Source organism: Euleptes europaea, chromosome 10, assembly GCF_029931775.1.
Source record: "Euleptes europaea isolate rEulEur1 chromosome 10, rEulEur1.hap1, whole genome shotgun sequence".
Lineage (NCBI taxonomy): Eukaryota > Metazoa > Chordata > Lepidosauria > Squamata > Sphaerodactylidae > Euleptes > Euleptes europaea.
This window is the reverse complement of record NC_079321.1, coordinates 7,129,614-7,148,487: the sequence shown is the minus strand read 5'-3', so window position 1 is coordinate 7,148,487 and position 18,874 is coordinate 7,129,614. Positions and strand designations below refer to the sequence as shown.

The 18,874-nt window shown below is 42.2% G+C and overlaps 1 protein-coding gene across 6 annotated transcripts in view; it reads left to right on the top strand.

Moving 5' to 3' along the window:
* The window catches only part of EHBP1 (EH domain binding protein 1), a 313,110-nt gene that overhangs the window by 280,849 nt on the left and 13,387 nt on the right, over window positions 1-18,874 (top strand). For all 6 annotated transcript variants that reach the window (XM_056856272.1, XM_056856271.1, XM_056856269.1 and 3 more), the window contains one exon: window positions 17,978-18,077. In XM_056856272.1, coding sequence (XP_056712250.1) covers window positions 17,978-18,077 — 100 coding nt within the window. The remainder of the gene's footprint in view (window positions 1-17,977; window positions 18,078-18,874) is intronic.

The following is an 18,874-nucleotide window of genomic DNA, read 5'->3' as shown; positions in this document are numbered from 1 at the left end:
CTCATGTGGAGGAGTGGGGAATCAAACCCGGTTCTCCAGATCAGAGTCCACCGCTCCAAACCACCACTCTTAACCGCTACACCACGCTGGATCTTGATGATGGATGGATGGATGGATGGATGGATGGATGGATGGATGGAAGGAAGGATGGAAGGAAGGATGGAAGGAAGGATGGAAGGAAGGATGGATGGATGGATGTTGCGAATAAATTATTTTAAAGCCAAGTACCACCCAGTCTTGTGAATGTTTGCTCAGACACAACATTGTGTTCAGTGGGGCTTACTCTCAAGTAAGTGTGTATCGATTTGCCACTTTAGGTGACATCAGAGTTCAACAACTGGAAATCCAGATGTGTAACTCTGAGCCTGAAAAGCAGCTCTGGAAGTCATATAGATCTGGGCCATGGTGCTGGAGAAGGGGATGTGAACTTTGATTTCCAACTGGGAGAATGGCAGGCTAAAAACTCTGTGTGTATTTGTGTGTGTGTAACATTCCTACAGCCCTAATCTATATCAGGCCCTGCTGTAGAAACAACACATTTGGTGTATAGCTTGGCCATTCTGTTAGCCAAAATGCTTGGTTATGAATATTTATATGGGGGAATTAGTGAATCAATAACCGGCAATGGGCATAACTGCAGGATCTAAGCCTTTGTCTACCAGAGTCCATTCCGTGGTTCAAAGAATAAGGCAGAAGCAATGGAGTTAAAATTAAAAGGTGTTTACTTGATTATATGTTCACACACAAACAAAACATATTTTTACAAAACACACACACAGAGCCTAGAGAATATAAAGGTGGTAGAGTAGAGACGTTTGCCAATGTGGCAGGCCCTCTGAAGACGGGTAATACTGCACCTGGTCCAGAAGCGGAGACGTCCGGGGTTCTGTGGGCTAAGATACTGGGAAAACGGGAAGAAAAGGGGTTCCCAGGACTCGACCAGTGAGGCTGGAGGGGAGCATGGTCAGGCTGCGCAAGACCCAAACCAACAGAGTGATAGCAAGTATGCAAGAGGAAGACCTAAGGTAAGGTATGGACTGCGGAGATCCCAGTTATACCTTTTCCTGGGGGCGGGGTAATGAGATTACACCTTCGTGGTTCCTGTTGCAAAACAAAAGGTGATAATAACCCTAATGGTCTGCTGCCAGGGTGGGGCAAAAGGGCAATTGATACAAACTATTCTACTCCTACTGATTTGCGCAATTCCGGGAGGACCGGGAGTCGTTCGTAGATGGGATTAACGAGCTGGAACAAAGACGCGTGCAGCTGGGTCCGGGGCGGGTCGCTTTGCATAGCCGGGGGAGCGATCCTCCGTTACTGCTATCTCGATGCTTTCCGATGGGCCATCAATCATGCAGATGATGTGGGGGAGGATTGGCGACGATTACGTGCTTGACAATTCCTTGCGAAATGGCTTCTGCTGGAACGGGCACACAGGAAAATGGATTCCCTCTTGTTCACAGGAGGGGTTGACCTGGCTGCGGTTCCTTGGCTGCCTGTTTCGCAGGACGGGATAGGAGCCCTTTCAGTGGCAATTCGGGCTGGCCGTCATGTCTGGAAAGGTGGTGTCACGCATCTGTTGGGGTTGCCATGACCAGTCCGTGAGATTGGCAACCTGTTTGCTTACAATTCATAACCAGGTTGTGTATTAGGTTGCAAAAAGTTCTTTCTGGATGTTCTTTCCAGCAGTTGACAGTATTTCTAAGGTAGTACAAAATCTTAACAGACTGATGTGGAGTCAGTTTCCCCGGCATCATTCATACATTATTTCTGCTTTGAAATTCTTATCAGAGAATCTTAAGGTTTTGATAACAAAGCATTAAAGGGAAGGATGCTGAAAAGGAATGTGTGTGTATGGTGCTTTTTTTGTTTTTTAAAGAAGGCCTGGTACTCACATATAAGATTGTGCTGATTTCCAACAATTTCCCCTTCAAGACTTGGGAGAGCCCCCCCAAAATGTGTCAGTAGTACTGGTGAGAACATGGATGGATGGATGGATGGATGGATGGATGGATGGATGGATGGATGGATGGATGGATGGATGGATGGATGTTGGAAATAAATTATTTTAAAGCCAAGTACCACCCAGTCTTGTGAATGTTTGCTCAGACACAATTGGTGAGAACCCAGATGGATGGATGGATATGGAGATGTAGTAGTAGTTAAGGTATCAGATGAGGTTCAAATCTCCATTCCCCCATTGAAGCTTGCTGGGAGACCTTGGACAAGTCAACACTCTCAGCCCTGACCCTGGCTAGTATTTGGATGGGAGAACTCCAAGGAATACCAGGGTCGTGACATGGAGGCAGGCAATGGCAAACCCCCTCTGAATGTCTCTTGCCTTGAAAACCCTACAGGGTCGCCATAAATCAGCTGTGACTTAAAGGCAAAAAATAAATATACACACAAAGACAGAGTTCATTTTTTTTCTTTCTTACAGTCAAGTGAATTTGATGTCTCTGACAAAACAACTTCTGCTGTTCTGAACAGAAGCTTAGTACTTCCAGATCCCTCTCTGTCATCCCAACGATGCTTTACCTTGTCAGTCACTGAGGCTGTCCCAAGACCTACATTGTACACGAAAGCATGGTGCTTTTACATGAGACAAAGCAACCCATCTTGAGCCTAGTTTTCGGTGCCAGGGAAATGGGTTAGGAGACGCCGCAGCGGCACCACATCTTGGGGCAGGGAGTTCCAATAAAATAACCAGGCAGTATAGTGACCAGAACCTGTTTCCTTTTATTTACCCTCCATCTCCCATCTATATCTTCACCGTTCAGTTTCCCACTTTGTGTTCATCCTACCCCAAGCAAGAAATAGCCATATTCCTTTAACACCTGATGGATGTGTATAGAATAAATAGTATAGAGATTGACAATAGTGTTGTCCACATTTATATTTAATTGAAAATCCTCATTTAAAAATAATAACTCAAGATAGACACTCCCAAATGATCTTCTTTAGACTGTTGATGACTTTATATACTTTTCTTATGTTTCTTTCTCTTTGCCTCTATGTGGAAGTCATTTGGTCTGGATGAGTAGGATTGCCAGTTCCAGGTTGGAAAATACCTGGAGACTTTGAAGGTGGAATCTGAGGGTGGGGTTTGAAGAGGGGAGGGACTAAAATGCCATAGAGTCCAATTGCCAAAGCAGCCATTTTCTCCGTGGGAACTGATTTCTATCGCCTGGAGAGCAATTGTAATAGCGGGTAACGTCCAGCCACCACCTGGAGGTTGGCAACCCTATGGATGAGACACTGGCCTCTTATGGTCCCTTTGGATCCATATGAGTGTGAGTAGAAATCATTTTGGGTTTGTTTGGTTTAGAAACCATATTCTTTATGCAAGCATATTCCATCCTTTAATAAATCTGTAGCAGCCCTCATAGCCAGAATAGCCAGATCTCATCAGAGCTTGGAACCTAAACAGGGTTGGCCACAGTCAATACTTAGATGGAAAACAAACAAGGAAGTCTGGGGGCTGCTAGGTAGAGGAAGGCAATAGCAGTGGTTTGGAGCGGTGGACTCTGATCTGGAGAACCAGGTTTGATTCCACACTCCTCCACATGAGCGGCAGAGGCTAATCTGGTGAACTGGATTTGTTTCCCCACTCCTCCACATGAAGCCAGTTGGGTGACCTTGGACGAGTCACAGCTCTCTTAGAGCTCTCTCAGCCCCACCTACCTCACAGGGTGTCTGTTGCCAAATGGTAAAGGAAGGTTATTGTAAGCTGGTTTGATTCTTCCTTAAGTGGTAGAGAAAGTCGGCATATAAAAACCTACTCTTCTTCTTCTTGTTCTTCTCATCTCTTGTGGTCACCATGAGTCAGCTGCGACTTGACGGAACACTCTTTAATACATTTGAGGTATCAAAGTTCTTTTTTTTCTAACGTGTCTTTCCTGTTGTTTCGAGACTATTTCATACAAAGCTACGTGGAGCTTCACGTCGTTGCAAGACCTTCTGATGATTAGGGTTACCAGGTCCGGGTTGGGAATTACCTGGAGATTTTGGAGGTGGAGCCTGAGGAGGACAGGGGTTGGAGAGGGGAGGGACTTCAATGCCATAGAGTCCTATTGCCAAAGCAGCCATTTTCTCCAGGGGAACTGATATCTGTTTTCTGGAGATCAGCTGTAATAGCAGGAGATCTCCAACTATCACCTTGAGGATGGCAACTCTACTGATGGTATAAGGTTGGTCGGACAATGATTAAATTCCAACAAATAATGAATAGGCTATTGTGAGTGTCCCAAATTTGGTGAATGTTGACATTCATATGTGAATGCTGACAGTCCCTGACTTTCTTTTCTAGTCAAGAAACTCTGACATACATCAGCGAATACATCACTTCAAACTGTTTCCCAGCAGTACGCGGTGTATGGCCACAAAATGAGGAAATGCATATAGCCTACTTTGGCTGTTGCAAAGTTTCCCCCCCCCCCCAAGATATAGTAAAAGCTGTGAAAGCTGGACATTGAAGAAAGTAGATTCCTTTGAAATGTGGTGTTGGAGGAGACTGCCAAAAAAAACAAATCAGTGGGTTATAGATCAAATCAAGCCTGAACTGATTCTAGAAGCTAAAATGACTAAACTGAGGCTATCGTAGTTTGGTCACATTAAGAGAAGTCAAGAGTCACTGGAAAAGCCAATCATGCTAGGAAAAGTTGAGGGCAGCAGGAAAAGAGGAAGACCCCATTAGAGATGGCTTGACTCTATAAAGGAAGCCACGGCCCTCAATTTGCAAGACCTGAGCAAGACTGCTGAGGATAGGACGTTTTGGAGGACACTGATTCATAGGGTCGCCATGAGTCGGAAGCGATTTGACGGCACTTAACACACACACAGTAAGATATAATAATATGAATAAATAAATGAGTCTGGAGCTAGGCCATTAGGATTGTTTTTAACTTTCTCAGTGTGGTACTGCTCAAGGCCATTGGGTGGAATGAGTAGTTTCATTTAAGAACGTTCCTTTAAGTAAGAAATACACATTTAAAAAGCGAGGAAAGTCATTTGACATCATCAGCATTCACATTTGAATAATGACATTCTGCTCCTCTGGTAACATTGCAAACATTCATATATAGTTTTCACCAGTTAGCAGACTCTATTTCACGTTTGCCTACTTTCCTGATTTAAACCTGAGCATAGACACACTCAAGTAGGTAAAGAACACGCTACATCTTAAATAAGTTTTTTGTCACTCTGTCGAGGAAAATGGTTAGACATGTGTTGTCTGTGTTTAGCGGTTATACCAATACACATAGAGTATGCAGCGCAAATAAAAAGTTTAAACAAGCACTGCTCACGGCTGCTTTAATGAAGCTGTTTCCCTAAACCTGTTATTTCTTGCCACGCTGAGGGTGCAGGAGTTTTTTTCAGGTCCCGATGGAACCCTTTTATGAGGTACCTTCTGAAGGTTGTCATTCATTTAGGCAAAATAGTTAAAATACATTTAGAGTTAAAAGATATTTTTCAAATGTTATTCTCATTCCCCGGCTTGTCTTGACAGATTTACTATCACGTAATGTGTAGATGAGTTACTGTGTTCATCCATTTACACAGGAAGTCAATCATGTCTCTACCTGTTCCTGCTTTTCTTCCCCTTGAAGTAATAGTTTTAATGTTTTCCAGCACTTCCTTCTATGTTTTTATAGTATGGTCCAGTCAGTCTAGGACAATCCAAGCTTAGTTTAGCCCTGGCAGACTGAAAGGCTTAAATAGTAATTGATGTGTTATCTTTCCTGTTATTGACTTTGTTGTGGTGGTACTTTACATTTCTTTTTATTTTTGCATTTTTATAAAAGATATAACTTTTTATGATCTCAGTACATGTGTATATATATGCACACACATGTACGTGTATACATACGTTTGGCTTATTGCTGTTTTCTTTCCTTTAGACGCTTACACTTTGATTTCACTTAACCATTTAGCAGACTTCTGTTTGTTAAAATAATTATCATATAGTAAATCCCTATATATATATATATATATATATATATATATATATATATATATATATATATATATATATATATATATATATATAAAACTTCCAAAGAAGTAGTGCATATATTTACATGTTTTCTTCATAGCTTTCAGCATAAACATTTGTGCTCATCAGATGAACAAAAGAAGTTTTTTAAAAGAATGTTTTTATGTTTTTCTATCTAAAAGTCTCCAAAGCGGAGAGACATATAATGAATATCCAAAGTAAAATTTAGAATTTGGGGGCTTGAAACTGATAAAAGGCAGTGAAGCTTTTAAAAAGCATATTAAACCCTGTATCCCGGATTGGTGAACAAAACTATACAATTCTCTTTACTGCACCCTGGCTTGAAATTGAATTTGTTTCAGAGGCTTTTCAAAGCATTTGGAGCTGTATGCATAGAGTAATGAGCGTAACTAAGTTCCTGCCTTATTTTTCAGTTGAACCTGTGATCGCTCTTAATTCTGAAACAGGTAGTATGGTGATTCATAATAACGAGGGAGGTATACGGTGGGTTTCAGATTAAGAGAAGGAGAAGAGAATGGGACGCTCCATTCAAAGCGAAGGACAAAGTAGAAAAATACTTTGACAGTGTTCGAATGAGGGGAAACACATTTCACTTATCAGCCAAAAAAAAAAGTGTTTTAAGCCAACTTTATTATGAAAATAAAGCTTGTGACAAAAGAAACTGCAAGCAGAATCACAGAATTCTATTTAACATTTGAATAAAATAGCATACATCATTGTTCAAACACAAGTATTTAAAATAACAACACAGTAATTTCATAATATCATCTCAGTATGCCTGACTGTTAAATTATACTTGAAAGCACTATGCATGTTTCCTATTTATTTTTTAAAGATACATCTCTCTGTCCGGTGGGGGGTGCGGAATCAATCCAATATTTGTAGACGCCGTGGTTTTTATCAAAGGAAGTTGTCTTTTAGAGTCTCTTCCAAAATGCTCAAAGTGACCATACAGTGAAATGGCCGGGCTGTAAATATTCTCCCGGAGAACCTGCCCTCCCATATGATAGTTAACCAGGTGAGGTTAAGCAGGATAGGATGAATTCCGGGCTTTTTCCAGAGCCCTGGCCATCTTCATTTTAAGCTACTGGGTAAAGTGCTTTTTCCCGAGATTAGGTATTGTGGCAAAAGCAAAAACTGCCTTTTTCCCCTAACCGTGCCAGAATACAACCTCCTTTGCTTTTTTTTTTTTGCTACTAACAAGACCGCTTTACCACTACAGCCCACTCTAAGTAATTAAATCAATCCTTTGTACTTACCGTATTCTCCTCTAGTGACGGTACTAGATCTGATTATATGCTTCATGCATATTCAAAGTACAGCAGTGACAGCCCTTTAATGAGCTCTTACTTAATCAGTACGAACAATGTTCATCTTGTTCTTTTTCCCCCCCCCTCATACATTAGAGCTAGGAACAGTTGGGGGAGAGGGGAAAAAATGAAACATCCAGCATTCATTTGAAAAATATATTGTACTTTGAAAAGTGTCTAAGCTGTGGAAGTTGCATTTCTGCCCTTTAAAAGTCTGATGGGCAAATTGGATTACTAGTATTGGATTAAATAACAAATGGTTGGAGGAGAAATGAGAAAAGCTCGCTGTGATCACAGGCTTCTAATATTTTTTTCTACTTATAAAGCTGAAGGGGTCTTTAACCAGTTATTAAAGTCAGGATTAATTTGTAATGGTCCAACTTACTAGTTTTAAAAGGGTTCCCCCCCCCCCGGTACAAAAAGAATGAAAACAATAGAGTGATGATATAAGTGCGTTTTATAAAGAAAAACAGCAAACTCCAATTTTAAATTCAAAGTCCATGTTATATATTTGGATCATCTTGTGCTGATTTTCACAAAATTAAGTTTTACATGCAAATCCTGAAACATTTTGCAAACATGATTTACTCTTCATTTAAGTAATATGCGTATTGGCGATTTTCCAGAAAGAACCATGAATAAATTCCCATTTTGTAACAATCTGCTACAATGATCTTAGCAGGCTTTTTGCTCTGGAGACTGGATGCAAAAGGAAAATAAGATCACAGTCCCGTTTGAATTTTGTCCAGTTTTGCAAACTAGACATGCAAAGCAATCTGTGAATAGAGAGACATATCTTCTATTTAGAAGTTAACCTGTGTTAAGTTTTTGCTTTAAAAGAAATGCAAGTTGCCTGTGTGATAATTGTTTGGTACCTTTTTTTCAAAAGCTGCTGGGACTTTAATTTTAAAATATCTTTATTTTGCACAACTGACGTATTTTACATTGTTGGTGGAAGAACTTAAATCGATGGCCAGTAAAACCCCAACCGCAATTAATATTGCACATTTGTGTCATTTCAGTGATCAAAAACGCCTTCGTCAGGGTACAATTGGCCTTTTTCCAAATGGCAAGCTTTTTCTCCGTTGTCTTCTCTCATTTTTTTTTTAACTCTTTCTTCTTTTGTTGCTACCCGGGGATTTGTTCCTATCGCAGCCAGTATCACATGACCAGTGCTAGGGCATCACATGGTCCAAAGCGAACACAAAAACAGTTACCCTACCTAAAAGACAGATTAAAATACTGTAGAACAATAAAGGCTTCAAGTCACTTAAAAACGGTGGCGGTACATTTCACATGCTGAAGTTTTAGCATTCGTCTCCTGGATAGTATTTGCCTTATGTCCCATAATACATAAAAGGAAATTTTGCCTTGATTTGTTTCTATTATAGGTAATGTCACTTGGCTTTAGTTACTGGTAGAAAGAGAAGCAACCTTAAATTGTAATCTGCCCTGGGCTGTGGATATCTCCTGTGAAAAACATTTCCCTCTCTAACCCAAGGCTACCTATTGAGTGATCTACACACACTTACATTAATTTCATTTTTGCGAACTGCACAATCCATTCAATAGTGTGTGTTTTTAATTTATTTATTAAGGGTGGAATTCGTATGGGAAGTCCTGAACAGTTATCAGTCTTTTGAGATTTCCCCTCCCTTACCTGTCTTCATAGGTTCACAACTTGTTTGTTCTGTTTTATTTATTTATTTATTTGCACTATATATAGCCCACCTCTCTCACTGGGGCTCGAGGAGGACTACATAGAATTTATATTTATTTTACTTATATTTCGATTCATACCCCGCCCTCAATCACCCAGCCAAGGCCAGGCACAGGGCTTCACACTTTTTGGGAGAGGAGAAGAGACTTGTCAATGAATGGGGTGAGAGAACAGCCTGTCGAACAAAATATTTCAGTATTTCATATTATTGCTAGGGTTGCCAACCTCCAGATGGTAGCTAGAGATCTCCTGCTGTTACCACTGATCTCCAGCTGATAGAGATCAGTTCACCTGGAGAAAATGGCCGCTTTGGCAATTGGACTCCCTCCCCTCTCCAAACCTTGCAGGCTCTGCCCCCAGAATCTCCTGGTATTTCCCAACCCAGAGCTGGCAACCCTAATCATTGCATGTCGGGAATTCCCAAATTCCCTATTCAGGAATTCACAGGAACTCTCCAAGCATCACGTCTTGTCCCACTCAAAGTGATATAAATATATTTATATAAAATATAAATGAAATTGGACCGGGGTTTGTCCAAACTGCAAAAGTGCTCAGGAGAAACAAAAGAAAAAGCATTATTTCCCTCACTCCAACATATTACCTACTTGCTACCGTAACGCTATAATGCAGACCGAGAGGGGATATGATAACTATCCTCAAGTACTTGAAGGGCTGTCATATACAGGCTGGTGCTGAGTTGTTTTCTGTTGCCCCAGAAGGTCGGACCAGAACCAACGGGTTGAAATTAAATTAAAAGGGTTCTGTCTAGACATTAGGAAGAATTTTTTAACAGTCAGAGCGGTTCCTCAGTGGAACAGGCTTTCTCAGGAGGTGGTGAGCTCTCCTTCCCTGGAGGTTTTTAAGCAGAGGCTAGATGGCCATCTGTCAGCAATGCTGATTCTATAACCTTAGGCAGATCATGAGAAGGAGGGCATCTTGGCCATCTTTTGGGCATGGAGTAGGGGTCACTGGGGGTGTGGTGGGGAAGGTAGTTGTGAATTTCCTGCATTGTGCAGGGGGTTGGACTAGATGACTAGATGACCCTGGTGGTCCCTTTCAACTCTATGATTCTAGGTGTCCTTCAACTCAACCCTGCTTTTTCTACCCCTCTCTCAAGCTTCATCTTTTCCCCTTAACTCCTTAGAGAACTGGTTGGTTGTTGATTCTTACATGCCTTAGAACTGAGAGGATCTCATGGGAAGAAAGCACCCCTTATTGCTGTAATTGTGTCTTGATTTTTTTTTTAATTGCCATCAAGTCACTGCTGACTTATGGCGACCCTGTAGGGTTTTCAAGGCAAGAGATGTACGGAGGTGGTATGCTATTTCCTGCCTCCATGCCATGGCCCTGGTATTCCTTGGAGGTCTCCCATCCAAATACTTACCAGGGTTGAGGCTGAGAGTGTGTGACCGGCCCAAGGTCACCCAGCAAGCTGCCATGGCGCCAGTGGGAATTTGAACCTGGGTTTCCAGGCCCTAGTCCAACACCTTAACCACTACACCACGCTGCTCGTATGTTGAATTGCTGGCTAATAAAAGCAAAACAAGTATTCTAAGTGGGCAAAAGAAAAGGGGTAAAATATTAATTACAGGGGGAAGCTCAAATATATATTTTTCTAATTTGTTAGTTGCAGCTTTTTGTTGAAATATTTGCATGGTTGTAATCTGCAAGTACTGATCTACTAAGAGCTTAGTACTGATTTATATAAGACTTTTCGTTAGAGGATTTCCAGACACTGGAAATGTCAGTTCAAACCCTCATCACTTGCACAAGGGGGAAAGTGTTATGCCCATATTTTTGATGAGAAGCTGAAACACAACATAGAAAGACTTGTCTGAATTCACAAAATGAGTCAGTAGCAAAAGAGGAGAAGTCCAAGCATCTGTTCTTTTAGACGCTGTACCAAATGTTAATCCTGGTAGGGCAAATACATAATTATAGGACGGGGGAGACTTGTCTGAGCAGTAGTGTGTGTGAAAAGGATCTTGGGGTCTTAGTAGACCAAACACTGAACATGAGTCAGCAGTGTGATGCGGTAGCTAAAAAGGCAAATGCGGTCTTGGGCTGCATGAACAGAAGTATAGTGTCCAGATCACTCGAAGTGATGGTATCGCTTTACTCTGCTCTGGTTAGACCTCAATTTAAGAAAGATGTAGACAAGCTGGAACGTGTCCAGAGGAGGGCAACAAAGATGGTGAGGTGTCTGGAGACCAAGTCCTTTGAGGAAAGGTTGAAGTAGCTGGGTATGTTTAGCCTGAAGAGGAGAAGACTGAGAGAGGATATGATAGCCATGTTCAAGTACTTGAAGGGCTGTCATATAGAGGATGGTGCAGAGTTGTTTTCTGTTGCCCCAGGAGGTCGGACCAGAACCAACAGGTTGAAATTAAATCAAAAGAGTTTCTGTCTAGACATTAGGAAAAACTTTCTAACAGTTAGAGCGGTTCCTCAGTGGAACAGTCCATCAGTCTGTTCTTCAAGAACTCAAATGGGAAATTGCTGAACTTCTAACAAAGATATGTAATATGTCCCTTCGATCAGCCTCTGTACCAGAGGACTGGAGAATGGCCAAAGTAACACCCATTTATAAAAAAGGTTCCAGGGGGGACCCAGGAAATTACAGACCAGTTAGCTTAACGTCTGTTCCGGGTAAATGAGTGGAAACCATTATTAAAGATAGAATTGTCAAGCATATAGAAGGGCAAGGTCTGCTGGGCAAAACCCAACATGGCTTCTGTAAGGGTAGGTCTTGTCTCACTAACCTCTTAGAGTTTTTTGAAAGCGTCAATAAGCATGTGGACAGGAATGAGCCTGTGGATATTGTGTATTTGGATTTCCAAAAAGCTTTTGACAAAGTCCCCCACCAAAGACTGATAAGCAAGCTTCATAGTCACGGGATAAGAGGACAAGTCCTCTTATGGATTGAGAGCTGGCTGAAAAATAGGAAGCAGAGAGTAGGAATCAATGGTCAGTTCTCACAATGGCGGGATGTGAGCAGTGGGGTGCCTCAGGGATCTGTGTTGGGACCGGTGCTTTTCAACCTGTTCATCAATGACCTGGAGTTGGGGTTAAACAGTGAAGTAGCCAAGTTTGCAGATGACACCAAATTATTTAGGGTGGTTAAAACAAAATTGGACTGTGAAGAGCTCCAGAAGGATCTCTGCATACTGGAAGAATGGGCATTAAAATGGCAAATGAGATTCAATGTGAGTAAGTGTAAAGTAATGCATATTGGGACAAAAAATCCCAACTTCACATATGCACTGATGGGATCTGTGCTGGCAGCAACAGACCAAGACAGGGATCTTGGGGTGGTAGTGGATAGCTCAGTGAAGATGTCAACCCAGTGTGCGGCTGCTGTAAAAAAGGCAAATTCTATGCTGGCCATAAGTAGACAAGGAATAGAAAATAAAACTGCTGATATCATACTGCCCTTGTACAAACCTATGGTGAGACCACACTAGGAATACTGTGTACAGTTCTGGTCACCACACCTAAAAAAAGGATATTACAGAGCTTGAGAAGGTGCAGAAAAGAGCAACCAAAATGATTAGGGGACTAGAGCAACTGTCCTATGGGGAGCGGTTAAGACGCTTAGGGCTGTTTAGCTTGGAAAGAAGGCGGCTGAGGGGAAACATGATAGAGGTCTATAAAATTATGCATGGTTTGGAGAGAGTGGACAGGGAGAGGTTTTTTCTCCCTCTCCCATAATACTAGAGCACGGGGTCATCTGCTAAAGCTGGAGGGTGAGAGATTCAAAACAGATAAAAGGAAGTATTTTTTCACACAACGCATAGTTACATTGTGGAACTCCCTGCCCCAGGATGTGGTGATGGCTGCCAGCTTGGAGGGCTTTAAGAGGGGAGTGGACATATTAATGGAGGAGGGGTATTCATGGCTGTTAGTTAGAATGGATATTAGTCATGCTGCATACCTATTCTCTCTAGTATCAGAGGAGCATGCCTGTTATTTCGGGTGCGGTGGAACACAGGCAGGATGGTGCTGCTGCAGTCGTCTTGTTTGTGGGCTTCCTAGAGGCACCTGGTTGGCTACTGTGTGAACAGACTGCTGGACTTGATGGGCCTTGGTCTGATCCAGCAGGGCCTTTCTTATGTTCTTATGTTAACAGGCTTCCTCGGGAGGTGGTAAGCTCTCCTTCCCTGGAGGTTTTTAAGAAGAGGTTAGATGGCCATCTGTCAGCAATGCTGATTCTATGACCTTGGGCAGATGATGAGAGGGAGGGCATCTTGGCCATCTTCTGGTCACTAGGGGTGCGGGGGCGGGGAGGTAGTTGTGAATTTCCTGCACTGTGCAGGGGGGTTGGACTAGCTGACCCTGGTGGTCCCTTCCAACTCTATGATTCTATGAAATATTTCCACAAACCAAAACCCTTGTGCAAGCTATAGGCATTTTTATTTCTACTGCTGTAGAAATCTAGTATATATTACAGCAACTGTTTGAAATTCAGCAACTGAACCTGGCTGCAGTAGAAGGAGAGAGAGCGAAGCTCCTTCATCCACCTGGCTCAGATTATTTGACCTCTGGCTCCTCCATTCCCACAGCAGCCATTCTCCCTGGGAGGGAGGGGCTGTGGCTCAGTGCTGGAGCATCTGCTTGGTATGCAGAAGGTCCCAGGTTCAATCCTCGGCACCTCCAGTCAAAAAGGACCAGGCAGCAGGTGATGTGAAAGATCTCAGCCTGAGATCCTGGAGAGCTGCTGCCAGTCTGAGTAGACAACACTGACCATGATGATCTGATGGCCTGATTCAGATCAAGGCAACTTCATGTGTGTACCTGTCTGTATCAGAGGGAAGACAGCAAAGCAGCCTCTATTCTCTTGGCAGGGGCCAACAACCATTGGACTTCTTCCCTCCTAGAATTTCCAACTTGGCTGAATCAGAGGGAGAAGCAGGACAGTGAGGCTCCCTCAATGAACGTGGATGGGAATCAGTTGCCATTTGGGTGCCCCCTTTCCAGGACCATCGTCTGAAGTCACCATTGTATGTTATCTAAGGGTTGGGAACGGGGTTTCCTTTTTTTTTTTACTTCTCCTCCTGTATTGTTTTGAATTCCAAACTGCCTCAAATGTGGTGGCAAAAGTGCAGTTTTATCATGACGGCAATGAAATAGATGGTGATAAATGTCAACTCTCATATGTGAACGCTTCCCAACCCTCACCATTTTTGTGGCTGCCCAATACACAAGTGAATCTTGGCAGTCATCTTAATGTGACTGTCAGTATCGGCTTCCATATCTTTGAGAAGTGGAGACATGTGTTGTTTGGGGCAGTGTCAAAAATGTATGTGGAATTGTCATTGTTTATGTGTGACTGTTGATATTCCTCAAACTTTATACAAGAATGATGCCGGCCCTCATCCTGTCTTCCAAATCTTGCGAGTGGAGAGTAACATGGCCACTTTACATATATGTGCTGTTTGGGCAGTTCTTGTCATGACATGGACTTTAACTTTTCTTTTTTTTCTGTTTTTTTTATATTTACAAAAATAAAATATTTAAAAAATGAATAATTTGTACACAGCTTTCCGAGTGTTTGAAGTACTTCACACGAATGATGGTAGCTACTCCTACAAAGTAAGTCAACATTATTATCCCCACAGGGCTGATGGGCAGCTGAGGTTAATAGAACAGTGGCTCTTCTTACCTACAGTGGTAGTGAATTGCACTGGGGACTTCCCATCTCACACATAGTCACTACGCACCACACCATGCCACCTTGTTAGAGTTCTTCAGTTAAGTGATGGTACTGATAGCTTCTACTTCCATGACCCTATAGTCAGCAGAGGCATTTGTTGGTGGGTTTTATAAGTTTTGAATTTCCAAAAGTCTAGATTCCTGTCAAATCAGTATTGGCATGGTGTGGTGCGTAGTGACTACGTGTGAGTTGGGAAGTCCCCAGTGCAATTCACTACCACTGTAGGTAAGGAGAGCTACTGTTCTGTCAACCTCAGCTGCCCATCAGCCCTGTGGGGATAATAATGTTGACTTACTTTGTAGGACTGTCGAATGAGTAGCTGCGATCATTCGTGTGAAGTACTTCAAACACTCGGAAAGCTGTGTACAAATTATTCATTTTTAAAGATTTTATTTTTGTAAATATAAACAAAACAGGGGAAAAAACTTAAAGACCATGTCATGACGACAACAGCAATTACATCAAAATACAAAGAAAGAAAAAAGTATAACAAACAATAATCAATGATCAATAAATAAAAGATGATAGCAATTGTGAACTGTAAATAGTGATGTAATAATGGGCATTCAAAGGTAATTATCCTAATAATCTTAGCATAAATCATACGATACTCTATACCATACTTGAAAAACATGCTAATAATGTTAGGCAATTTTATATAATGAATTGTAATAAAATAAAATAGATAACAAATACTTGCAATGGTAATTACTATTATATATTTCTAAAAATACTTCCCAAATATTAAAAATTAAGTTCACCTATTATTATCATCTATCCCTGATATATTTAAATGACCCCCTTTGCACATTTTCAATACAGTGTATCAAGAGGATTATTAATAATTCATATATATCATTTCAACAACCTCCTTTTCCACTCTCATTTTTTAAGAGTCATATAAGTGGTATATTTTCCATTTATCTTGAAATTCTTTAATTTGGCTTTTATTCAGATAATTCGTTAGTTTTGCCATTACTGCATATTCGCTAGTTTACTTTCCCGGTCCTCTCAGCATGGACATGTGCAAATTATTCTTTATCGTTGCTACAGCTTTGACTTAGTTCCAGCATTCTTTGTTAGAGGAAGGGTGAATCCTCCCTCCCTCTTCTGCACAAGGTCTGTTTAGTGAACGGAAGTTAGTTTTGCAGAAGAGGGATTTCTGCTGAGTCTCCCTCCTCACTACAGACGTCTGTGCCACGTGGCAACCTATTCTGGAGAGTGCCTTCACTCCAGAATTTGGCATTTCATGCATTTCATGAGGCACATCAGACGACTGAGAGGGTAATGAAAAATCACATCCACAATCTTGCTTAGAACCAACTTAGGCCTTTTATGCACGGCTGTTTCCCTTGCGGTTACCCCTCTAACGACTTTGGGTCTTTGTTTTGATTATGCACGTTGTTTCCTACCATCAGAGGTTGCCTCGCTGTCCCCCTGTGTTTCCCCCACATTTTCCCTACGTTTTCAAATTCAAGACAAAACGTGTCCCTGCAAACGCAGGCAAAACACGGGGTGACAGCGAGGTAAACAGCCATGCATAAAAAGCCTTCGAGTCATTGGATAAATGTATTGGAGTTTAGATAGACAATGGGCACAAATATACATTTAAGATGATGGTTACAGTAGTAAAGATTTCCAATATTTTCTCTCTTTTTTGTTTCTCAAATTGTATAATTAGTAGAAAAGAGCAAGAGTCCAGTAGCACCTTAAAGACTAACAAAATTTCCAGCAGGGTAATGAGCCAGGTATCTGAAAAAGTGAGCTGTGGCTCACAAAAGCCCATACCCTGCCAGAAATGTTGTTAGTCTTTAAGGTGCTACTGGACTCTTGCTCTTTTCTACTGCTATTGACAAACTAACACGGCTACCCATTGTGTATAATTAGTGTATACCAGCAGAAATCGGTGATGGTGTTTGAATTATGGATAGAATCCAGCCTTTGATCATTGGCTTAATTTAGGGGTAGGGTTGCCAGGTCCCTCTTTGCAACCAGCGGGAGGTTTTGGGGGCAGAGCCTAAGGAGGGCAGGGTTTGGGGAGGGGAGGGACTTCAACGCCATAGACTCCAATTGCCAAAGCGGCCATTTTCTCCAGGGGAACTGATCTCTATCGGCTGGAGATCAGTTGGAATAGCAGGAGCTCTCCAGCCACTACCTGGAGGTTGGCAACCCTGTTTTGGGGTTAGATGGTGAGGAATCTTTGCAAAGCTTGAAGGATGTGTGAGAACCAGTCTGGTTTAGTGAACAGAATGTTGAACTAGGACTGAGAAGAACCGTGTTCAAATTCCCACTCAGACAGGAAGTTCAGGGAGTGACCTTGTCTCTTATGAGGAGAACCATGAATGCCAACCCGTGAGTGAAATACAGATGGCAGCAGGTAGACAAATATGCTAGTTGTGGGTAGCTGGGCTATGTTGATCACGTGTTGCATTTCTTGCCATGATTCAGGATGCCTGGGCAGTGAGGGAGTAAGGAGAGGTGGCCGCATTGGCATCTGTACAGGCAGGAGAGGTGGGGGGCAGAGGTATAAGGTCAGGGTGGGCAGAAGCAAGCTGCAGGCAGAAGTGTGGGTGAGGTGGTGAAGGAGACTTGGGTTGCTACCCTCCAGAATCCACTGCCTGCTTCACCTTGCCTCAGTACAAGACCAACCCTTCACCCCTTCATGTTCTGGAGGGTGTTTCAGACTCTGAGAGTTGCTTTCCAGTGGTTGTAGGAGGCTGTGATGGTCAAGGAGCTGAAATTCCCCCGTGCGCATGCGTTGGAACACCTCTGTCTTTTTACATCCTGACTGAGGCCTTTGAACAGATGTGGGACAAAATCCGGCAGTATCTCTTCATACCTTACTTTATCTTGTGGTCATCCTCTAGAGCAGAGTTTCCCAAACTTTTTGAGTCAGGGAGCACTTTTCAGGAGAGAAATTAGTCACGGAGCACTAATTTTCACACAGCACCTGTATACTAAAGCGAATGACAGTAGTGTTTTTCTTTCCAATCTCTTCACAGAGCACTAGGAGATGTTTCGCGGAGTGCCAAGTGCTCCTTGGAGCACAGTTTGGGAACCTCTGCTCTAGAGAACTGTCTAAGGACAGTGAAAGCCGTTTTGTATGTTGTCATCAGAGTATAATGTCTAGAGAGCCAGCATGGTGTAGTGGTTAAGAGTGGCAGACTCTACTCTAACCTTCGTTTTCTTCTAACTAAATAATGTCTCTGCTTTTTGAATAGGGAGAAATACTGAGGAGGAAGAAGCCATGATGCAAGAATGGTTCATGCTGGTCAACAAGAAAAATGCCTTAATAAGGAGAATGAATCAGCTCTCTCTGTTGTAAGTATATAGATGGAGGGCGGGGGACAGGAGGGATGGGCGCTTCCTGCCTCACTTTGTCATGTCCAAAGTGCATCTACTTCATCTACCTCCTCTGCCAGACATAACCCTCCTGTGCCAACACAAAGACTGCCGGTGCATCAGGCTGAAAGGTATATGCCGAGTTTCACTTGGGACCGTCCAGAAGAGTCACACGCTTGCTCTTGTCATTAAAATAAGCAAGCCGCGCCAAAGAATTAGAGCAAGCGCTATAATAATAACCCTGGCATCCCCCTTCCAAAAAGACAAAGTTCAAAAGGAGCAATTCTCACACTTTGCTCCATGGCAACACACATTCATGTCTTCACATTTATGTACTTGTGCCATGAAGTATACATTTATGCTTTACAGTCAAACAGTCATCTATTTCTTTTCTGTGTAAAATATTACATTTATTTATATCTGATAGTCCTGTTACCTGATAGGTCTAAAGGCATGGGGGACAGCTATTTCAGACACAACCGGGATAACATTTTGGGCACCTAGAATTTTGTTCTTTTGATAAGTAAACTTGAATATGTGTATATGTTTGTTCATACATATGTATGTCTGTTCCCTAATGTTATATACTAACACAAAATTGTACTGATTATTTCTAATAGTAAAGGTAAAGGCAGTCCCCTATGCAACCACCGGGGCATTCCTGACCCATGGGGTGACGTCACATCCCAACGTTTTTTAGGCAGACTATGTTTGCAGGGTGGTTTGCCAGGTGGTTTGCCAGTGCCTTCCCCAGTCATCTTCCCATTACCCCCAGC